Source organism: Gekko japonicus, unplaced genomic scaffold (genome assembly GCF_001447785.1).
Source record: "Gekko japonicus isolate JY-2015 unplaced genomic scaffold, Gekko_japonicus_V1.1 scaffold943, whole genome shotgun sequence".
NCBI lineage: Eukaryota > Metazoa > Chordata > Lepidosauria > Squamata > Gekkonidae > Gekko > Gekko japonicus.
This window is the reverse complement of record NW_015176000.1, coordinates 224,136-243,319: the sequence shown is the minus strand read 5'-3', so window position 1 is coordinate 243,319 and position 19,184 is coordinate 224,136. Positions and strand designations below refer to the sequence as shown.

The window sequence follows — 19,184 nt, the reverse complement described above, 5'->3', positions numbered from 1 at the left end:
AATCTCCCCCCCACCTGTGCTTACAGACCCCGGTACTGCTCACACCCTTTCTCTGACAATATGGGACAGGAGATTGGGGGGGGGGGAGCAGCCTGGGGAGGCCCGGGTTTGGGAAAGATACTGAATACAGTAAATAAATATCCCAAGAAGTATATTGCAAAAAGGTAAACTTTGGCCCCGTTCACACGAGGCGATTTGGCCCGGGAACGGGACAGTTTGGAGGCGGATCAAAGCAGCGCGATCACACCACAACATCTGGGAAGCGTTCTGCTTCCGCCTCCAAACTGGCCCAAACCCGGGAAGAACCGCCTCAAACTGAACCACCTACCTCGGTGGTTCAAACGGATGAGGCGCCTCTTCCCGGGCGTCTGATCGCCGGCGCTCCCTTGCGCCGGCTCAAGCCCGGGCCGGAGCCGAACTGCGCATGCTCCGACATGCGCAGATCGGCCGGCTCCCGGTTAGAGCCGTCTTTTCTCTCCGGCGTTTGATCGCGCCGGGGAGAAAAGGCGGCTCGGCCGGGGGATCCGTGGGATCCCGCCGAGCCGTATCAACGTTGGCGCGGCTTTTAAAAGCCGCGCTTTAAAGGGCTTTTCCCCTGCCGTGTGGCAGGGGCCTTAGATGACATTTCTCAGCTGCTGCAAGTCAATCACTTCTGCCAGCCTAAGCAACAATTCTGGTAACAAGCCAGCAGGCAGGGACTTCTATAGTCAAGAAAGCTAACAGGCAGAAAAGCTCTCTTAAAGGACACAGGAACAGTGGTACCTTTCAGTCAGGAAGGACCTTCTTCACTAAGGGTCCCTCCTTCATCCTCAGCCTGAGATGTGAAGCCTCACAGCCTGGAGGTTGCATGGCTGCAGTTTAAGGAGCTAGGTTATTTGGATAAGGTCATAGACACCTTAGTGGCTTCTGGAAAGAGCTCCATCAATAGGGCCTACAACACAATTAAGCACAAGAGTTATAAGAGACAAAAAGGTGAAATTCTATAGTGCAGAAATACAACTAGATAAGATATGGCTGAGAGAGAAAGAAAAGCTGGTACAAAAAATGTATAACTTCTTACTAGAAGAAGAACTAATGGAGGACTGGAAAAAACCATCAATGATTAAATGGGAAAAGGATTTGGGACGCAACATAGAGAGAGAAGAATGGGAAAAAACATGGAAGTCGATCAAACTGCTAAGAGCCACATCGTATAAAGAAAATATAATAAAAATGATATTTAGATGGCACTGGACCCCAGATAGACTGCAAAAATGTTATACAAATGTCTCAGGGAACTGTTGGAGGTGTAGGAATAACACAGGAACGTACTTCCATATATGGTGGAAGTGCGAGAAAATACAAAGATTTTGGAAAAGCACAAAACAGCTGATAAAAGACATTACAGGGATAGACTTAGCGATTACACCGGAAATTTTTCTACTAAATATCATACCTGAGGGACTAAAACATAATGAAACTTGTATTATTGTATATGTGATTACAATGTCAAGAATATGTATTGCAAAAAACTGGAAGTCAGATAAAATACCGAGTAAGGATGACCTGATTAGCATTCTTTTTGAAGTAATGGAAATGGATAAGTTAAATATGGTTTTGGCGGGAAAAACAGAGGAGAAATTTAAACAGAAATGGCAAAATGCCATAAAATGGTATGAAGAAAAGATGTAATGTTACCCCCCAATTGTTACAAAATAAGAGACAAATATATGTAAGTTATGGAAAACTGTAAATAAAATGATTTTAAAAAATAAGGCCTACAACAATACCTGGCATGTTTTCTAGTCTTGGCATGCTGAGAAAGGGTTAGACTCATGTAGAGCTAAAGTGGGCAATCTCCTCTCCTTCAAGCAGGTCTGGATAAGGGTCTGAGCACTAGGTACTCTCAAAAAACAGGTGGCTGCCATTTCTGCTATAAGAGGGGCAGGGTTTTTTTCATCACCCCATGTGAGGAGATTTCTTAGGGGAATATCCCTACTGAACCCTCCGTGTTCTCACCAGTTTTCTTCCTGGAATCTAAACATAGTGCTGAAAGCTCTCTCTTAGGCCCCCTTTGAGCCCATGGCCACCTCAGAGAGCTCACCTTTAAGACCATTTTCCTGGTGGGAATCACCTCTGCTAGGAGAGTTTCTGAGCTTAGGGCCCTTTCTGTGGACAAGGAACTTTGCACTTCCCATAATGACAGAGTAGTGCTGCACACTGACCTGACCTTTATCCCCAAAATTAACTTGTCCTTTCATAAGTCAGAGGAACTGGTCCTTCCCTCTTTCTGTCCTAACCCTAAACATCCTCAGGAGAGGGAATGGCACTGTTTAGATGTTTGGAGAGTGTTGAGCTTTTATCTAGATCGGACCAAGGTCTTTTGCGAGTCATACTCTTATGTCCTCTAATTCCCCTCCCCCCTCCCCATAGCCTACTGCTTTTCTATGTCCCATACATGGAGATTGCCCCACCCTGGACCACCAGAAAATTGAAGGTTTGTTTCACTTACTGCGAATCTCCCTTCTTGGTTGTTCTAGGGTGGAGCAGTCTCTTCCCAGCCAGGGGTAGGGCCTGGTATTCCAGGGATGGCCTGTAGTCTGGTTGAGGTATGCTGCTCAGTCCTAAAGTCCTGAAAACATCCTGTAAGGCACCCTGTGGGGTCCTCCATTCATTTTTTGGCCTTGTTTTTCCCCCTATAGTTCTATATGTTGATCTCCTTTTGTTTGGCTGTTGGTTTGAGGGGGGGGGGGTTGATCTTTTTGTTAAACTCATGGATAAGAGTTGGACTGCTTTAGAACCAGCTTGGAAGCTTGGGGGAGAAGCTGTTCCCCCATGGGATCTAAATAGTCAGCAACCCTGCCTGCCTCCAGGAAGGAGTTACTTCCCATACATGGAGACTGCCCCCCACCCTAGGACCACTGAGAAGGGAGATTCATGGCAAATGAAATGAGCCTTCTGTTTTCAGACATTATGTTTGGCAATATCCAACCATGTGTAACCCCACGGTCTTCTGTCTGAAGTGGATACATTTCAGAAGAAATGGTGGACATGTGTATCAGGAAGATCATGGGTAGCATATTGACTCTCAGTATGTACAGTTGGATATGCCTAATTATAATGTCTGAAAAAGGCTTTGAATTCAGTCCAGTCTCTCTGCACTCTTAAGGTACACGGATCTCTCTTGACTTCTTCCCTCTTAATGTTACTTCCCAAACCATTTGTCTTTATCCTTCCTGTAATTTTTCCAAGTCAGCAAAAGGAGAAAACTAACCTCCCTTCCATGAGATGAGTAGGTTTCTTTTGTTATTGTTCTCCTGTATTTGAGCTAACACATGGAAACCAACTTTAACCATTTTAGTGCCTCTGTATTTGAGAAGGTTTCAAGGTATACAGCACTGAAATACAGTAAAAAGAAACTGTTATGGCACTGTATCATTTTTCAGTCAAGTTGCTGTTTGGAGTCTCACCCCTTGAACCTATTGTCATAATCTGATTTGTTGTAAATGTAATACATGCAAGATCTCCCCCCCCCCTTTTCTCAGTAAGAGAATGTGATTTGAAAACAATGAAGAAAAGAACAATCTGGCTTCATTAAAGTGATGCTTTCCCCCTCCCTCCCCCCCCCATCTCTTTACAGGGTTGGTTTAGCCCAGGCCAGGTCTTCGTGCTAGATGAATATTGTGCTCGTTACGGTGTGAGAGGATGCCACCGCCATCTCTGCTATCTGAATGAATTGATGGAACACTCAGAGAATGGTGCTGTCATTGACCCAACCTTGCTCCATTACAGCTTTGCCTTTTGTGCTTCTCATGTTCATGGCAACAGGTATTTTTAATATGCAGTCATGCAGCAGATGTCATTAGGCTATGATGAGGGGAAACGAGCAATGTGTTTAGACTGAGCTTCTCCCACTTGCTTGCTGCGTGGCAAAGAAATGAATGAGCATCAAGAGTTCAGTTTGTACGGAATAGCAACATCAATTCTGGAGTGCAGTGAAAACATTTTTATACAAAAGGAGGGCTTTGGTCTAAAATATATGCAAGCTCTCAGAAGGTTCGGTGTTTGAGAGCCATTTCTCACTTCTCAGCAAGGTCTGTGTGTGTGTGTGTTGTATGTCTCCCAGGGAGCACTCTAGAGTGGGAAGGGAGATGAAAACAAGTGTGTGTGTGTGTGTGTGTGTGTGTGTGTGTGTGTAGCAGGGATAAGGATAGGGGTTGTGGTTGGTTACTGTATATATAGTAGATGAAAAGAATAATGGTTCTGCACAAATGGAAACCTAAATAGTGCAGTTCCACTTGCACAAGATCTTTCGCAACACCTAATGTATTCCCCCCTATATATCATTGTGCCCAGAAACACAAGTGGGGGTAAAATAAGTGTGACTTAGTGCAGGCAGGTATTGGGGGGGGGGGGCTTGTTGTATATACTCACTTGTACAAAAACTCTAGAACAAGAAGACATTCTGTGCTGGATTCAGCCTATGAGTTACGATACTACTTCAAGCAGTGGATATCATCTTCTGAAAGAAACGATGTGCGTTCCAAAGAGCTGTAGGCCTGCATTATAGAATTGGTGACCTGGTATAGTTCTGTCATCAACCAGGCTGCTGCCTAATGGCCTCTAACTAGGGGTGAAAGTAAGTTGAGGTGTGATTCCAGTAAGAAAATGGCCAAACTGGTATATCTTATCTTCTGTTACTTTAAGAAACATATGTTACTTGGGCCTACCTGTGTGCAGCACATCAGGATGACTTACCAAAACCTATCACAGATTCCAATCACTTATTCTAAATATATTTCCCTTTTCATATTTCACCCCTTGTAACATAGCCCAGAGTCCGCCTTGAGGTAAATTTGGAAACAAAAATATTTGTATTTTCTGTTTGTTTGTGGAGTAGAATTTTAAAAATATGTGTACACGGTTTGAATGTTCTGAAACCAGCAATATCCTTGGGCAGCACTTCAGTTACTTGGGGAGGTTGAAGCTTCTTGATTCCTGGACTTCATGTGGTGGCCTCTGGCTTCACTACACTCTCAGACCCAATTTATGCTGCTTTCTTGCCCTATGTAACCCCATTCTTTTCCAAACTAGTCTGAGTACTTTCCCAATATAAATGTACACTTAAATTCAAACAGAACATGGGGGGGGGGGGGTTGACAGAATAGTTAAGACTTATTTGGTAAAATGTCCAACTTTAGAGTGGCCCAAAATTGCCCAAGGTTTGTATGTTTTTAAAAACCTACTGTTTTTTCAGGACTTAGAAGAGATTATTTGAACAAAATTTAATTTGATATTTCATTCATATTTCCCTGTATCACATTCATATTCTATATGAATTTCTTAGAGGAAAAGCATATTGTTGAATTATGTGTCTCAAGAATATCATGTTCGGGGTTTAATCTTGTGGAAGAAGTGCTCTAATATAGAATAATTTGGCAATTCTGCATTTAAGAATACATAACGGCAGTCACCATGTTTTTAATTTACAATTGCAAGTAAACTATGTTCCCCTGTAGAATAATTTCCCAAAAGAAAAGTATTAGAAAGAACCAAAAGATCACAAAACAAATTATGAGACCATTTTTGTTTACATATTGTGAAAATTGAAGGGGGGGGGGGCTTAGAATGGAGGGTCATGCCAATGCTTTTTGGCTTGCTAGTTGATAGGCTGGGATGGGTGTATGATTTTATGAAACAAATGGTTTTACTTATACATTAAGTAACCAGTTAGAAATTATTGTTCAAATACAATAAAATGGGTTTCAGGAAAGTTAGAGGGTGTAAACATAACTAAGGCTTGTGTTTAACTCGGTGTTCAGTGAGGTTACTAGACAATCTGCTTCTATGCTTTTTATTTTTACTTTGCTCCTTGCTTTCCTCTCTCCTTCCCTCCAAATTAGGCACAAGGTTGCCTGTTGGCTGTCCTCTTGCACCCATTCTTATCTCTTCTGCCTTGGAATGCCATGGAGTTCCATTCAGTCAAGGGATGGACTTGAGATCTGGTTGGTACAGGCCACTTCATCACACAGGTGGTCAGTTGGGGCATCACAATTTGAGAAGGGCAGCAGTGTAAAAGATGATGAGACTTGTGGCTGTTGTTGCTTTGAGTATTGAGTCTCTTATTGATCTTTTTGCAAATTTTACAAAAATTTCCCCTAGGAAATTTTTTTTTACAAACTCGGAATAGATTCTGTAGATCATATCATTGTCTGCTTGTATTAATTCAAGTTTGCTATTGATTAACAGGAGCATTGCTTTGTTTATAATTTCTCTTATGTTCTCATCTTTTTTCTCTGGCACCCGTTGAAATCTCAAGAAAAAAGAAGATCTTTCCATTTGTAGCTGTAGAAGTTGTTGCTTTTCAGAGGTCCTTTCTTTTTCCACCTTGTCCATTCTTTGGTGTATTTCTTTGGTCTTAATTTCAACCTTTTAAATCTTTTTGGCTGACTTCTCTGATTTGACTGCAATTTCCTTGAGCTCTTTCTGTAAAGTGTCAAATTTTTGATTGAGGTTCGTAAGCTGGTCCAGCAAGAGGGCGCATGGCTTCGGAAATTGCAGTAGCTAACTCGCTGGTATTTTCCGGTCTTGTGACTGGTGATGCTGTGCTGGCATTTCCTGTAGAGCCTCTGCCTCTGGACGCCATTTTACTCCCACGCTGAGACACTGTTTATACTTAGGTAAAAGTTTATAAAAGTTCTGAGATCTTTCCTGTGTTGTAAATGATTAGCTCAGGTGTTTTCCACTTGGAATAGGGTATTAATCACTTGGGTCCAGCAAGCTTCTACACTGCAATTTCGCTACTGGGTCGAGTTCTTCCTCTGCGAATCCCCCCCCGTCTCTTTGAAGCTAAGCAGATTCGCTGTGCTGATTTCTTCTACCACCCTTTTTATAAATGTCTTTCTTTTTGCCACTTAACTCACTGTTTAATCGCTGGATCACTTTTTCTCATAGATTTTCTTTTTAGTTAAGTTCTTGTACGCTCTGGTCCGGTAATGTCTCTGAGCGCCATTGCTGGCCTCAGGACCGCAGGACCTATCGGAGCAAACAGGAGACTTATGCCCTCAAGCCGAAATTTCAGGAGCGGCCCCTTTGGCGCTCCAGGCTAGAAGCTCCCTCCTGGAACTTCTTGGGGAGGTCGAGACCAGCCGATCCCCCTCCCTGCCGCCCCGATCCGACTCGCCCCCATCAGAGCTGGAAGGGGTGCGACCGTTGCGAGTCGCTGTCCACCGGAAGTGTCCAGGAACAAATTCTTAAGACAAACAAGAGTGTGTTGTTGTAGCTTATTTTCATATATTTTTAGGTCTTTTCGGTGAGAGGTATATTGCTTAGCATATTTCAGCAGTTTCAATATTACTTCACAGAGTTTCCTGGATATTTGCTCTTAGAATATCTTTCTCCCATTTGAAATTAGTGTTCCACTAACCCCTGAGGAGTCTAAAGCTTATTCCCTTCACCACAGACCAGGGTTCTCTTCAGAGCTCAAACCTTTTTAACTGGCAGGAATTATTCTTCTTTCCCCTAAGAAGCAATTATACTTTTCTGTTTGGCTTGATTGGGAGTTACAGCCTAACAACCCAGTCACCCTTGCCAGATCTCTCTCCCAGCAGTGATGTCTGCGTAAAGCAGTTTTTAGCTCCCTAGACTTAGAATCACAATTCTCCTCAGAGCAGTTCTTATTCAGTTAGGGCAAAGGAGTCTCTTCTCTCAGAAGAAGAACCTGTCTGACCAATCCTGTCAGAATTACTGACTCCAGCCATCTCTCTCCCTGTCAAAAGCCAACCTACTGACTTGCTGGCTCCAGATGAGAAGCCTTTTTCCCTTCAGTGCACAGCTGATCATATATTTCTCTCAGCTGACACTGGCCAATCAGAGAGTGTGTACAGCAGCCAATCACTCAAGTTCTCCTCTCCAGGGCACATTAACTCCTGATCTCCCAGTCTCTCTGTAATAGCAGCATTTTAAAAACTGTTTTTCTGTGCAATCTGTCACAGTAACCAACTAATTTTGGATTATGGGTGGATGGCAATTTTAATTTCAAATGTAAAGTTGCTTTTAAAATATCTAGCTGCCCTTTTGACTGCAGCCCATTCTTTCTTAGGTACACCTAGGGTAGCCAGTCCCCAGGTCCCAGCGGGGGTTCCCCTGGTTTTTGCGGCTTCAGCCTGCTGCCGGCCAGTTGGCCGACAGGAAATCCTGTCCCCAAACAGCCACATTCCCACACTACATCTCCGATGTGATGACGTCACCCAGAAGTGATGTCATCATGTCAAGAATATTGTGGGGATGCTCTGGTTTGAGTGTAAACCTGTACGATAAATTTGGCCTAAAACCATAGAGCTTTGCCCTCAAACCAGAGCGTTGCTGTGCGACATCGCCGATGCAGTGATGGCACTTCCAGGTGACATCATAGCACCAGGGATGTCCCAAAACTCCCCCCAAATCCCTCTGCCAGCTTGGCAAGGGGACCTGGCAACCCTAGGTACATTTGTCTTTCTGCTAAGGATCCAGACACCAGTGTTCCCTAAACTGCACATGAACAGCTCATTAACACAGGAAGCTCAGCAGCAATGTGGAGCCTCACAGGTCAAGCTTTGCCTCAGAATGTTATTGGTTGTGTGATCACTTCCCAGTCTTCCATGGCTTGCAGAGGACTGTGTTTGTATTCTAAAATGCTTGGTAGAAACTCTGCTTCAAGGGGACATGTCTGTGCAGGCATCCGATTACTGGGATTGGCTAGATCACCTGTCAATACTCTGCCACCTGCCCAGATGCTTTCCCCTGAAGCAGCTCTACCAAGTGTTTTAGGATGAAAGTGCAGCCATCTGCAGGCACTGGGCTCAGTGTTTGGGAGTGAGAAATCCTCCCTTTTGTGCAGATGCAAAAAGGCTCTTCGGCTTGAGAGTGGCTAGTGCCTTTGTCCCTTTCCATGAAGCAGCTCTCTGTTGCTGCCTCTGTTCCTTCCCCTTATCCACCCGGCTGTAAAATATGCTATGTATGGTATTGATGACTTCCCCAAAGTCAATCAGCAAGCCTTCACAGCAGAGTGGGATTCGAACCTGGCGTTCCCAGATTAAGAGTGGGGATGGTCTGCAAAACAAGGTGGGAAAGTTAGCCAATAGAATCTGATTACCCTCCCTAGACTATAAAAGACTTGGAATAGCTCCAGGGTGCCATTTTCTGCTCTGCTCTCTGAGCTTTGCGTGGATAAGAGGGTTGCTTGTTGCTGACTTGGAGTGCTGTTGCTGAACGGCTCTGAAGTCTTAAACTTGCTTCCATCTTTCAGTCAGCTTTCACAGGCTGAAGTGTTATTAGTCTGCCTCTTTATTCTGTTTCTTGTGAAGCTTATTTTTAGAATTTTTCTCTTTCCAACCTTTTTTCAACACTTTGCTTCAGTTTCAATCCAATTTGTTTGCAGGCTTACAATCTAACCCTGATCGTCTTTGGTGTCTGTAGAATTTTCTCCTCAGTATTTCACATTATTTAGACCTCCTTTCAGTACCTTTATGTACTAAGCTTTTTTTCTGATCTCACCCAGCCCTCTGTTTTAGGCCAGTGTTTTGTTTTGATTTTTTGTTGTTGTCTAGAGCACATTTAAACTTTCTTTTCTGTATTTGAGGTAAAATCCTGAAATTGTTCTTTTGCCCTGTCTTTTTGAACATTGTTTTGCTATCTGTATTTTCCAGTTTCAAGACCTTATTTTCTAATGCATTGCATGTCAGTTCTGTGGCTTTCCTGTTGCCCTGACTAGGCAAAGGCAGTGTTCTGCTACAGGTTAATAACAGTGGAAGCTGGGAACAGTTGCATATTTTTTCACCCGAATATCCAAACGCTCTTTGTCTGATGTATCCACTAGAGTTTCCTCCAAACATTGTAGTAGCCATCTCAAAAGTGAGTGGCTTAATGAGATAATTAAAACAGAGCTTCCAAAATCAACCAAAAAACAGAAGCTGAGGTTCAGTGATATTTTCACTTACTATGACTGTGGTGCAGTAGTGTGTGAGATATGTCAGAAAGCTGGTGTGTATACCATATTCAGCAGGTCTTCTATAACGCAGGCAGAGTTCTGGGAAGTTGCTGAAGTCCCTGAATGCAAAACAGTGGCTTTCAAGCCATTGAATGAAGTTAGATTGCTATCTCAACACTTTGCGTTGTGGGCAGTGATTAGAAACATTGAGGGGTTTGACTCCTATTGTAAACATCAGGTGGGAAAACACAAAGATCCAGTCTACAAGTACTGCTTGAAGAAACTGATGAACCCACAGTTTTGTGTTTCATTACTTGTGGTTGATGAAGTTGTAGGTCAACTGGCTGAACTTGGTAAGATGCTGCAAAAAGTTAATCTTACCACTCTTGAGGCTTTTGACTTCGTGAGGGCCAAGATAAGTAAACTCTGTGCCCAGTACCTTGGTGACAGTGTTCATTGGAGTGATGAGGTTCATAAACAAATGGAGAGTAATAACAATGACATAGAAATGGCAGCCATTGTGAGGTTTGTAGAGCGAGTGTATATGCAAACCTAGAGTGCATGTGTCCTGATACTGAATTGAAGGAATGGAGAGTTTTTGAGATTGCAGCCTTTGCTACTACTACCACATCCAATTTGGATTTTGGTCTGAAAGAGATAGCTGCTCTCTTTTCTAGATATTCTGCTTATCCCCACCCCACCCCGAGAGTAATTAGGAAACTGTTAAGAAGGAAATAGACCAGTACCAGGACTTCAGATTTATTGTAGCAAAGAAAGTCAAATGTGGCTTGATGAGGTACTTTTTTTGTATGGTCCGTTTTATTTTCCAATAGGAACACTTCTGTGACATTGCAGTTCTTCTGAATATCTGTGCCATGTTTCTTGCATTCAGTTCAGATTGTGGACGTGGCTTCAGTCTCATGAACATGATCGAAACAAAGATTCACAATCGGCTGGAAGTGTTCCACTTACAGATGTTAATGAGGATCAAGTCAGACAAAAATTGCAGACTCAGAGCTGCAGATAAATCTTGACAAAGTGTACTCCCTGTGGGCATCAGCAAAGAACCACCATCAGAAATTGGATAATTATTATTAGTCTTGCCTGGTGAAGATACACTTGTCCTTATATTGCTTCCAACATTCTTCAGAAATACACTATTAGAAAAGTTTTTGTGATTATGCCATTAAAGGTGTCTGAATCAGAAAAGGTTTTGTGGGTTCCAAGTGTCAGTCGTGATGAGCATTGGAGGTGTGGTCCCGCATTTTCCCCTGTTGTCACTGAACTGCCCAATCCACCTGTCTTCTCATGCTCACTTGCTTCTTCTTCCTGTGTTGTACTGCTCTGAATCTCTGGCATGATTGCTTCAGAATCTGCCTTCTCAGGCTGTGTGTCTTGTTCTGATGTTTCATCATTGTGCACTGGTTCAACATCCAAGAGCCGGTACTGTCCATCTGCCTTTTCTGAGTCACATGATGCAGTCCCTTCTCTACTGACTCTGCTTTCATCAAAGTTAATCACATGCCTGACATAGACTTCGCCTGTTTCTGGTTACAGCACTCTATACCCTTTACTTCCAGAATCACATCCCATAAAAACACTTTATCTGGTTCTGGGATCTAGTTTTTGTCTTGTTTCCTTGAGTTCAAATGTGAAGGCATTGCTGCCAAATTCTCTGATGTGTCCCATGTCTGGCACCTTGCCATGCCATATTTGGTAAGGTGTATGTGTGCTCCCTTTTGTGGACAGTCTGTTCTGGAGAGAGTTTGCAGTCAGGATTGCTTCGCCCCACCATTTATTGGGTAGGCCTGCATCCGTGAGCATGCATTTGCTCATCTCCAGTAAAGATCTCAGTTTCCTTTCAGCAGTGCCATTCTGATTAGGTGTAAAGCTTGCTGACTTCCTGTGCAGGATCCCTTCCTCTGCCAAGAAGGTTTGTGTGTGATGTGATATAAACTCACCACTGTTATCCATCTATTGCATTTGAGGCCTTCTTCCAAACTTGTTAGAAACCATAGTGACGTATCTCTTGAGGAATTTGTGAATGTCACTCTTTTGCCAAAGCAGATAAACAACTGAGTACCTTGAGAAATCATCTAGAAAGAATAAAAGATATCAATTTCCACCATTTGATCTTACATGTACTGATCCAAGGACATCACTGTGAAGTAATTAAAATGGCTTGCTAGTATGTATCTCAGTTCTGGGTTGAAATGAGGGTCTAACTCCTTTTGATGTTACATAACAAGCACATTTGCTTATGTCATTGGTGTCACAAGGCTTTACCTTAATGCCTTTGGAAAGGTTCTTGTTCTGAAGGTGTAGGATTATTTTTGGATTACAATGTCCTAGGTGTCTGTACCACAGTTCCAGGCTCTCTTTGTCTTTTCTTTCATATTCCAGGTGTACCTGTTCACCTGCAAGACTCAATTCATATACTTTTCCCTTTTGGTTACCTTGTGCATATACAATATTGTCTTTGCTAATAGTACATTCCTTATTTCCAAAATGTATGTCAAAGCCTTTATTGTCTAATTCAAACACACTCAATTGATTACAGCTTGATTTAGGAAATAGTTTGCTGTTTACTATTCTGGTTGCAAAAACAGTAAAAACAATAAATAAAAATTTAGGACATTTTTGTGAGGTGTGCTACAGCATAAAGTGCCAGTTACCTATGCCTTGAATCTGTATGCACAGAGGTCATTTCGGGGGGGATCGCAGTTCCCCCGGGTGAGGTACGGGGGGCGGGGCACAAGACGAAGCCCCGCCCCCTGCTTCCGGCCCTCATTCAGCCAGGAGGAGGCAGGAGAAGAGGGAGGGTAAGTTGCTTCCTCCCTGCCTCTCCCCACCCCTGCCTGCCTGGGGCCAGGGAGGGCCTTCGCAGGGCTTCCTTGCACTCCTGCCGGCCTTGCAGGTCCACTGCTGGGCCCCTCATGGGGCTCGGCAGTGGAGCTGCAAGGCTGCCGGCAGTGGCCGGGACCGTTGGGGGCGGGGTGTGTGGCCTTATGACACACTTCCAGTGATGTCAGGGGGTGTGGCCTTATGACACACTTCCGGTGATGTCAGGGTGTGTGGCATATGCTAATGAGTTATGCTAATGAGTTCCCCTAGCTCTTTTTGTACGAAACGACCCCTGTGTATGCATTCAAGATTAGTGATTTTTATTTCTCCTTTCTCACTTTCATTAAGATCATTAAAGAAATCCTTGCAGTGTGTGCTGTGACTAGATGCTCCACTGTCCGTTAGCCACTTATTCACTTTTGATTCTGATTCAGCAGCATCATAAATAAGGCTTTTTTGGTCAATTAGTTAAAACCTTTTTCTTTTTATGCTGCATTTGGACCATTATGCTTTTGATTTTTAAAACTGCCTGTTTATTTATAGCTTATGTGCTCTTCCTGTGCGTCTTAGAAAAACTACCATTAGCTTGTTGCTCTCTACAGTGCTTTGCAAAGTGGCCCCTTTTGTTACAATTAAAGCAATGCAGTAATTTGTTTTTCTCCCTTTCTCTGGGTGGGACTTGCTCTTTCAAGTTCTTTCTAGAAATATAACTTGAGCCATTTTGAGCATTCCTCCTGCAATTCTTTTAGTGGTTGGTTGAAAAGTTTTGCGTCTTTCTTTTGGCTTTGACTCTGCAGCACTCACAAATGCAGAAAAATCTTCCCCCAAAGTCATCAGTTAGATTGAAGCCACGGATTGGTAGATTTGCAAACATCTTCCTCAGTCCAAATGTATATTTTTCACAATTTTCCCTGTTATTTAACCTTGTTTTGCAAAGTTTTCTAATCCATACTCCTTGCGATTTAATACTTGTAAGCCCAAAAGACTTTTCTAGGCTCTTAAGCATTTCTTGTGCTGTCTGGGGATTTTCAAACATGAAAGTCTCATTGTCATTCAGTGATACCATAATAATGTTCTTGGCAATCCCATTTTTGATTTTCCAAGAGTCCAATTCCTTGCCTTTCTCTTTTGTTTTGTTTTTCTTCTTTCTCTGGGTTTCCAGCACCTCCTTTTGCTTCAAGGAGTATATAAAATCTTTTAAGCCACCTTCTTTAGTTCTCAGCAGTAAGTTTTGGGATCTCCAAATATCTGCTTGATTCAGCCATCCTTATCACAGCAATGTGGAGAAGAACAATGGAGAATTTTTAAAGACCAAAAAACCCTCAACAACAAGTAGATCTGCTAATCAAAGATTTGAAGTCCTTTTTAAACATTAAGCTTAATCTAAGCTACTGATAGACACTAGGGTCCATAACTTAATTAAGTTAAAATGTTTTTAAATCCGTGTTTGCATTTTAACCCTTTCCCTCCCAGATCCTTTTGCATGCAGAGTAGGGGTGTGCAAAAAAACGGTGGTATTTTTCAGGTCCGGGTATATTGAACTTGAAAAATATCAGTATTTCCTGATATTCCCAAATCCCAATACCGGTATGGTATTCGGATTTGGCAAATATTCAGGATTGCTGAATTTTTCAGCTCCATTATACCCCATGGGGTCCATTATAGTAAATGGTCCCCATAGGATATAATGGAGAATCAATTGGGGGTATCTGGGGCTCTGTGGGAGCTGTGTTTTTTTAGGTAGAGGTACCAAATTTTCAGCATAGCAGCTGGTGCCCCTCCTCAAAAAAAAAAAAAAACACCCAAGTTTCAAAAGGATTGGACCAGGGGGTCCAATTCTGCAGGCCTCAGAAGAAGGTGCCCCCATCCTCCATTATTTCCAGTGGAGGGGGAAAGGCATATAAAGGGAATGCAGCCCCTTTAAATGCATTTTACAAGCCACAGGTGAACTCCAAAGGCATTTACAGGGCTCACTGTCCCTTTAAATGCTTTCTCCAAGCTGCAGCTTCACCTGGAAGGTCTTTAAAGGGACTACAATCCCTTTAAACACCCCTTAACACCAGCTATCCAGCAGCCTCAAAAATCCCAAATAAATAGCCAAATAAATACCCCCAACTGATATCTGGCTGAAAAATACCCAAAAATACTATTAACGAGTGCTGTAAGGTATTTTTCAGGGTTTTTTTCTGGTTCTGATAAACCAAATACACACCCCTAATGCAGACTTACAGTATCCAACAATATTATGGTACTTGACACACCAGGCAGTGAGCAAAGTCAGGTTTATAGATCCCTTGGTGGACCAGCACACGCTACTTCATACCAAGTCAGTTTATCTTCCCCAGTATTCTCTATTCTGATTGGCAGCCTCTCCCCAGGATCTCAAGGCAGAGAAAGCTCTCAGTATTTGTGATATAAAACTCTTTTTATTTGAAATGCCAGGAAACAGTCCTGTGACTTTTTGCATGAAAAGCAAGTGCTCTACCACTGAGCCACGGTGCCTGTTCTGCAATTTAGCTACTGTGCTGTAAGTTGTGCAGACCTGTTCCAGTTTCTGATACACTATAATGTTATCAGCATGCATGAGTACTTTAGAAACCTAACAAATTCTAGAGAGGTAGATGAGAAGGTTTGTCCCACCATGTGGTGTATGGCTCCTTATCTCTAGAGCAGTTTTGCACTCTGTCAGGTTGTTTCTGACTCCTCCCTAACGTTCATTTTCGCCTCTTTATTTTAAACAAGGCATTCCTTTTCTACACTAGCTGTGTTTTAGCTACATTACTTTTGCTACTTGTTATGCTCGCTCTAAGCTGTGGAGACTTGTGAGCAAAAATTCTACTTTGTAAGCTACTAGCATTAAAGTTGTGAGCGAACAATTTGGCTACTGCATAAATTAGTTTGCTCTGGAACCATCCTTCCTGAGCTAAGACAAAAATGTGTGAGCTGGAGGCTAAAAAACTGCAAGCTAGCTCACACTAACTCAGCTTAGAGAGAACACTGCTTGTTACCCTCTTTAACTGTCCTTGCTACTTGTGTAAACTCCCAAACATCAGCTGCCTTTCCAAATCTGTTGCAAATTGTAAATTCCCCTGAATGGGACTGTGTTATTTCAGTGTTCTTTGCAACAATGAGGTCAGTCTTGCTGTGTCAGTGTTTTTTGTTTTTTTTAATAATTATTTTTATTAGGTTTTATAAGCCTATATTGTACACTTAAACAGTATCATCAGCAAGTTTACATATATTTCCATAGCTTGTATCACACTTATTTTCTACAACACTGATTAATATTACCATCTTTCCTTCAATAACTGACTTTCCTTATTTTCACAATTCACATCAAAACCAATCTGTGTTGACTAAACCTCTATATTTCTATAACCTTTTGAGGATTAATAAGTGCCAATTCAAACTTGAAGTTCTTATCCCAGACTCTATCAAGTTCTAACTCTTATCCCAACCCTCTGTCTTGCCAATTCTGTGTGATCAATATAGGGGTTTAAATTCATAATTATTTCTTTTCCCTTTTATACCATTTTACTAAATGGTAAAAACAAAAAAGCTGTGTCAGTGTTAAATCTAGGGATTTTTAAGGAATCATCCTTCTGCTGGATTTCTTCCTGGATTTGGGGGGCTTCCTATTATTTAAAACATTTACCACCATGGCACTGAATCAGGGCTTTTTTAATGGGGGAACACGTCAGAATGGAGTTCCAGAACCTCTTCGACAAAAATTCTTTTAAAAATGTTTTAAAAGTTTGTGAGTTTTCAGTATACAGATTGGAAACTTTATTTCCCTCTTGAAGTTCCGGCAGCTTTTTTTTTTTTTTTTTTTTTATGCCCTGGCACTGATAATGTTGGGAGTCTGCTATTTTTCCAGATTTTCATTTCTAGTATTTTTGCTATAAGTAAGCAGTGACAAATGGACTCAAATGCAAAGGAATCCAGCCATTACATTAAACCAAATTCTGGAATTGTACATCGGGGGGGTTCCACAAACTAAGGTGTGTTTTTTTCTAATGCAGGTCTTTTGTTATTTTAAATTCTTTCTTTTTAAAAAAACAAACTTTACTGGAACATTGATTCAGGCAATAAAAATATACCCAGGAAGAAGTCTTGCTTTATCAGGAAGTAGTGTATCATTTTTAAATGTTTATTTTTATTAATAATGTTACGGTCTTATTGTATAGATGTACATATTCCAGTGCTGCAGCAGAGTAAAAGTGTGTGTGTGTGTGTGTGTGTGTGTGTGTTACACAAATGCACAATTTTATTTTATTTTTATTTGCATATTTTATATAATTATACTAGTTCAGGAAAGAAAAATAAAAAATACACAAATGCAGTATAAAAGATTTTTAAAAATTAAATATGAAACCCTCCTCTATATGAAAGTTTTTTGCAGTGTATTTTTTATTTTCCATTGTGTGTAAATGTACAAGAACTCTAGCAAAGTTAAAAGATAACTAAGTAGAAACTTTTAAATGATTCCCTTTTCTGAGAGGAAATTGTATGTGTGAGAGAGATTTCATTTGTGCAACAGCCCTCCCACAAAGTAAAAAGTTTTAAAATATAAAAATTAAGATATAGAAATGTTTTTATTCTCTGTCTGTCTGTCTGTCTCTCTCTCTCTCTCTCTCTCTCTCTGTATAATTTCATTTCTGCACCAGTATTCTAGCAGAGTAAAAATATTTTTAAATGTTAAAAACATATTAAAATGGGGAGATGGGTGATTAAGCAGGGTAAAAAATTTCAACATAGTCCTTTTTTCACCAGAATGAAAAATGAAAAGGAAACAGACTGAATGTGGTCCATCACTACATAAATCATAGTTACACTTTTGTAAAGAGGATGGGCTTACCAGATAATCTAAGCAACCTTAAATATTAGTTTACAAAGACAATTGACTAAATACTTGGAGAGAAAATTAGATAGAGATTATAAATCACTTAACTGAATATCCAGAATCATGTATTGAGTATCAGGATGTTTGACTGCTTCACATTTATGGAAGTTCCTATGCAACAGCTCTATTTGCATGCAGATGCCTCTCACCAGATTTTGTCCATGCTGAACTGCCATTTTGAAAACCCGGTGCTTCATTTTAGGACCACTTTGCATATGCCAGAGTATGCAAATTATGCTGACCATTCTTACAGCCCTCACATGGAGGAATTGGGTCTTACAAATGGTGCCTCTCCATGAGTGCTGCCTAGAGACCCTATAATGTTCTCAAAATGCTGGCTTGGGGGACAATCAGGGCCTTCATTTTTCATTAAGTTAACTCTGATTCCCAAATGTAATTTTTTATGTGAAGTTAAATCTGAGAGTGCTTTTATCCACTTGTGTATCTTCCTGTAACTAAATGAGATGAGAGACCTTGGCCCCTTCATTGACTCAATGGTATATGGGATCCATTAGCTTGTAAGAGGGCTGGTAGCATATGAAGCTTTCAGAAGAAGCCCAGGTGTTCTGAGCACAGCCCTGTAGTTGCTTTCTAGTGTGTGTTGTTCTGGGGGGAAATTACATTTTGAACACTAGTGCCTCCCTGAGATTTTGTTTGAGCATGCTTTATTTTTAAAGAATTTTTTAAAAGACAGTGCCAACTCCACCTCATGGGTGTTTGTTACTCTTTTAGTTTCACATATTTGATTCTGAAAAGCAAATGCTAAGGCAAGCAATGGTGCTGAAATTCAGCAATAAAACTTTGGAGCAGTCTGTAAATTAACATGAAGGCAAGAGAGCTATTTGTGGAAAGCAAAAGAACCTGGCTTGTGCTGCTCAGAACGTCTGTCTCTATTGTTAGGATCTCATTCTTGATTGCCGACTGTAATTAGTACTTAAAATGGCAAGTGCAGGAAGGGAAGCATCCTTGCAGAGCTGGGTTTCTTAGAGAACTTGGGTGGACTAGATTTCCATTCCCTTCCAATAATGCCATTTTATCTGAGTGAATGGAAAGGGGGGGGGGCTTGTACATAATTTCAAGGCCTTTGCCAGCTACAATGAAAGCATACTTTCCATGCCAGCTCCTGAGCCACCCGGGTACATTCATAGAAATTTCCCATGGAAGCTTGACTCCATGCAGCTTACCTCCCTAGACCCTTATTTATTGTCTGTTTTTGAACCTGTGGGTACTAATGTTTAGTAGAAATTCTACCGATAATTGCCCAAACTTCTCTCAAGAATTCAAAAGGAAGATAGACATATTTCTTTTATTTATTAACTGAAGTGAAGGACAACAGTGCACACTGTGTGTTGAAAAATCTCTCAGAGTGCTCATCCTCCTCCACTGTGGTGAGCACTCTGTATGTATTCCTCCTATTCAAACTGCTGTATTTGTACAGCATTTATGAGTGTTTCAGAAATAAAAGAATTGGAATAGTGTTGTAAAAAGAGG

General features: G+C 41.5%; 1 protein-coding gene across 2 annotated transcripts in view; it reads left to right on the top strand.

The window, feature by feature from the left end:
• The window catches only part of LOC107123229 (calcium-dependent secretion activator 2), a 656,096-nt gene that overhangs the window by 424,397 nt on the left and 212,515 nt on the right, over positions 1 to 19,184 (top strand). For both annotated transcript variants that reach the window (XM_015426436.1, XM_015426435.1), the window contains exon 13: positions 3,620 to 3,807. In XM_015426436.1, coding sequence (XP_015281922.1) covers positions 3,620 to 3,807 — 188 coding nt within the window. The remainder of the gene's footprint in view (positions 1 to 3,619; positions 3,808 to 19,184) is intronic.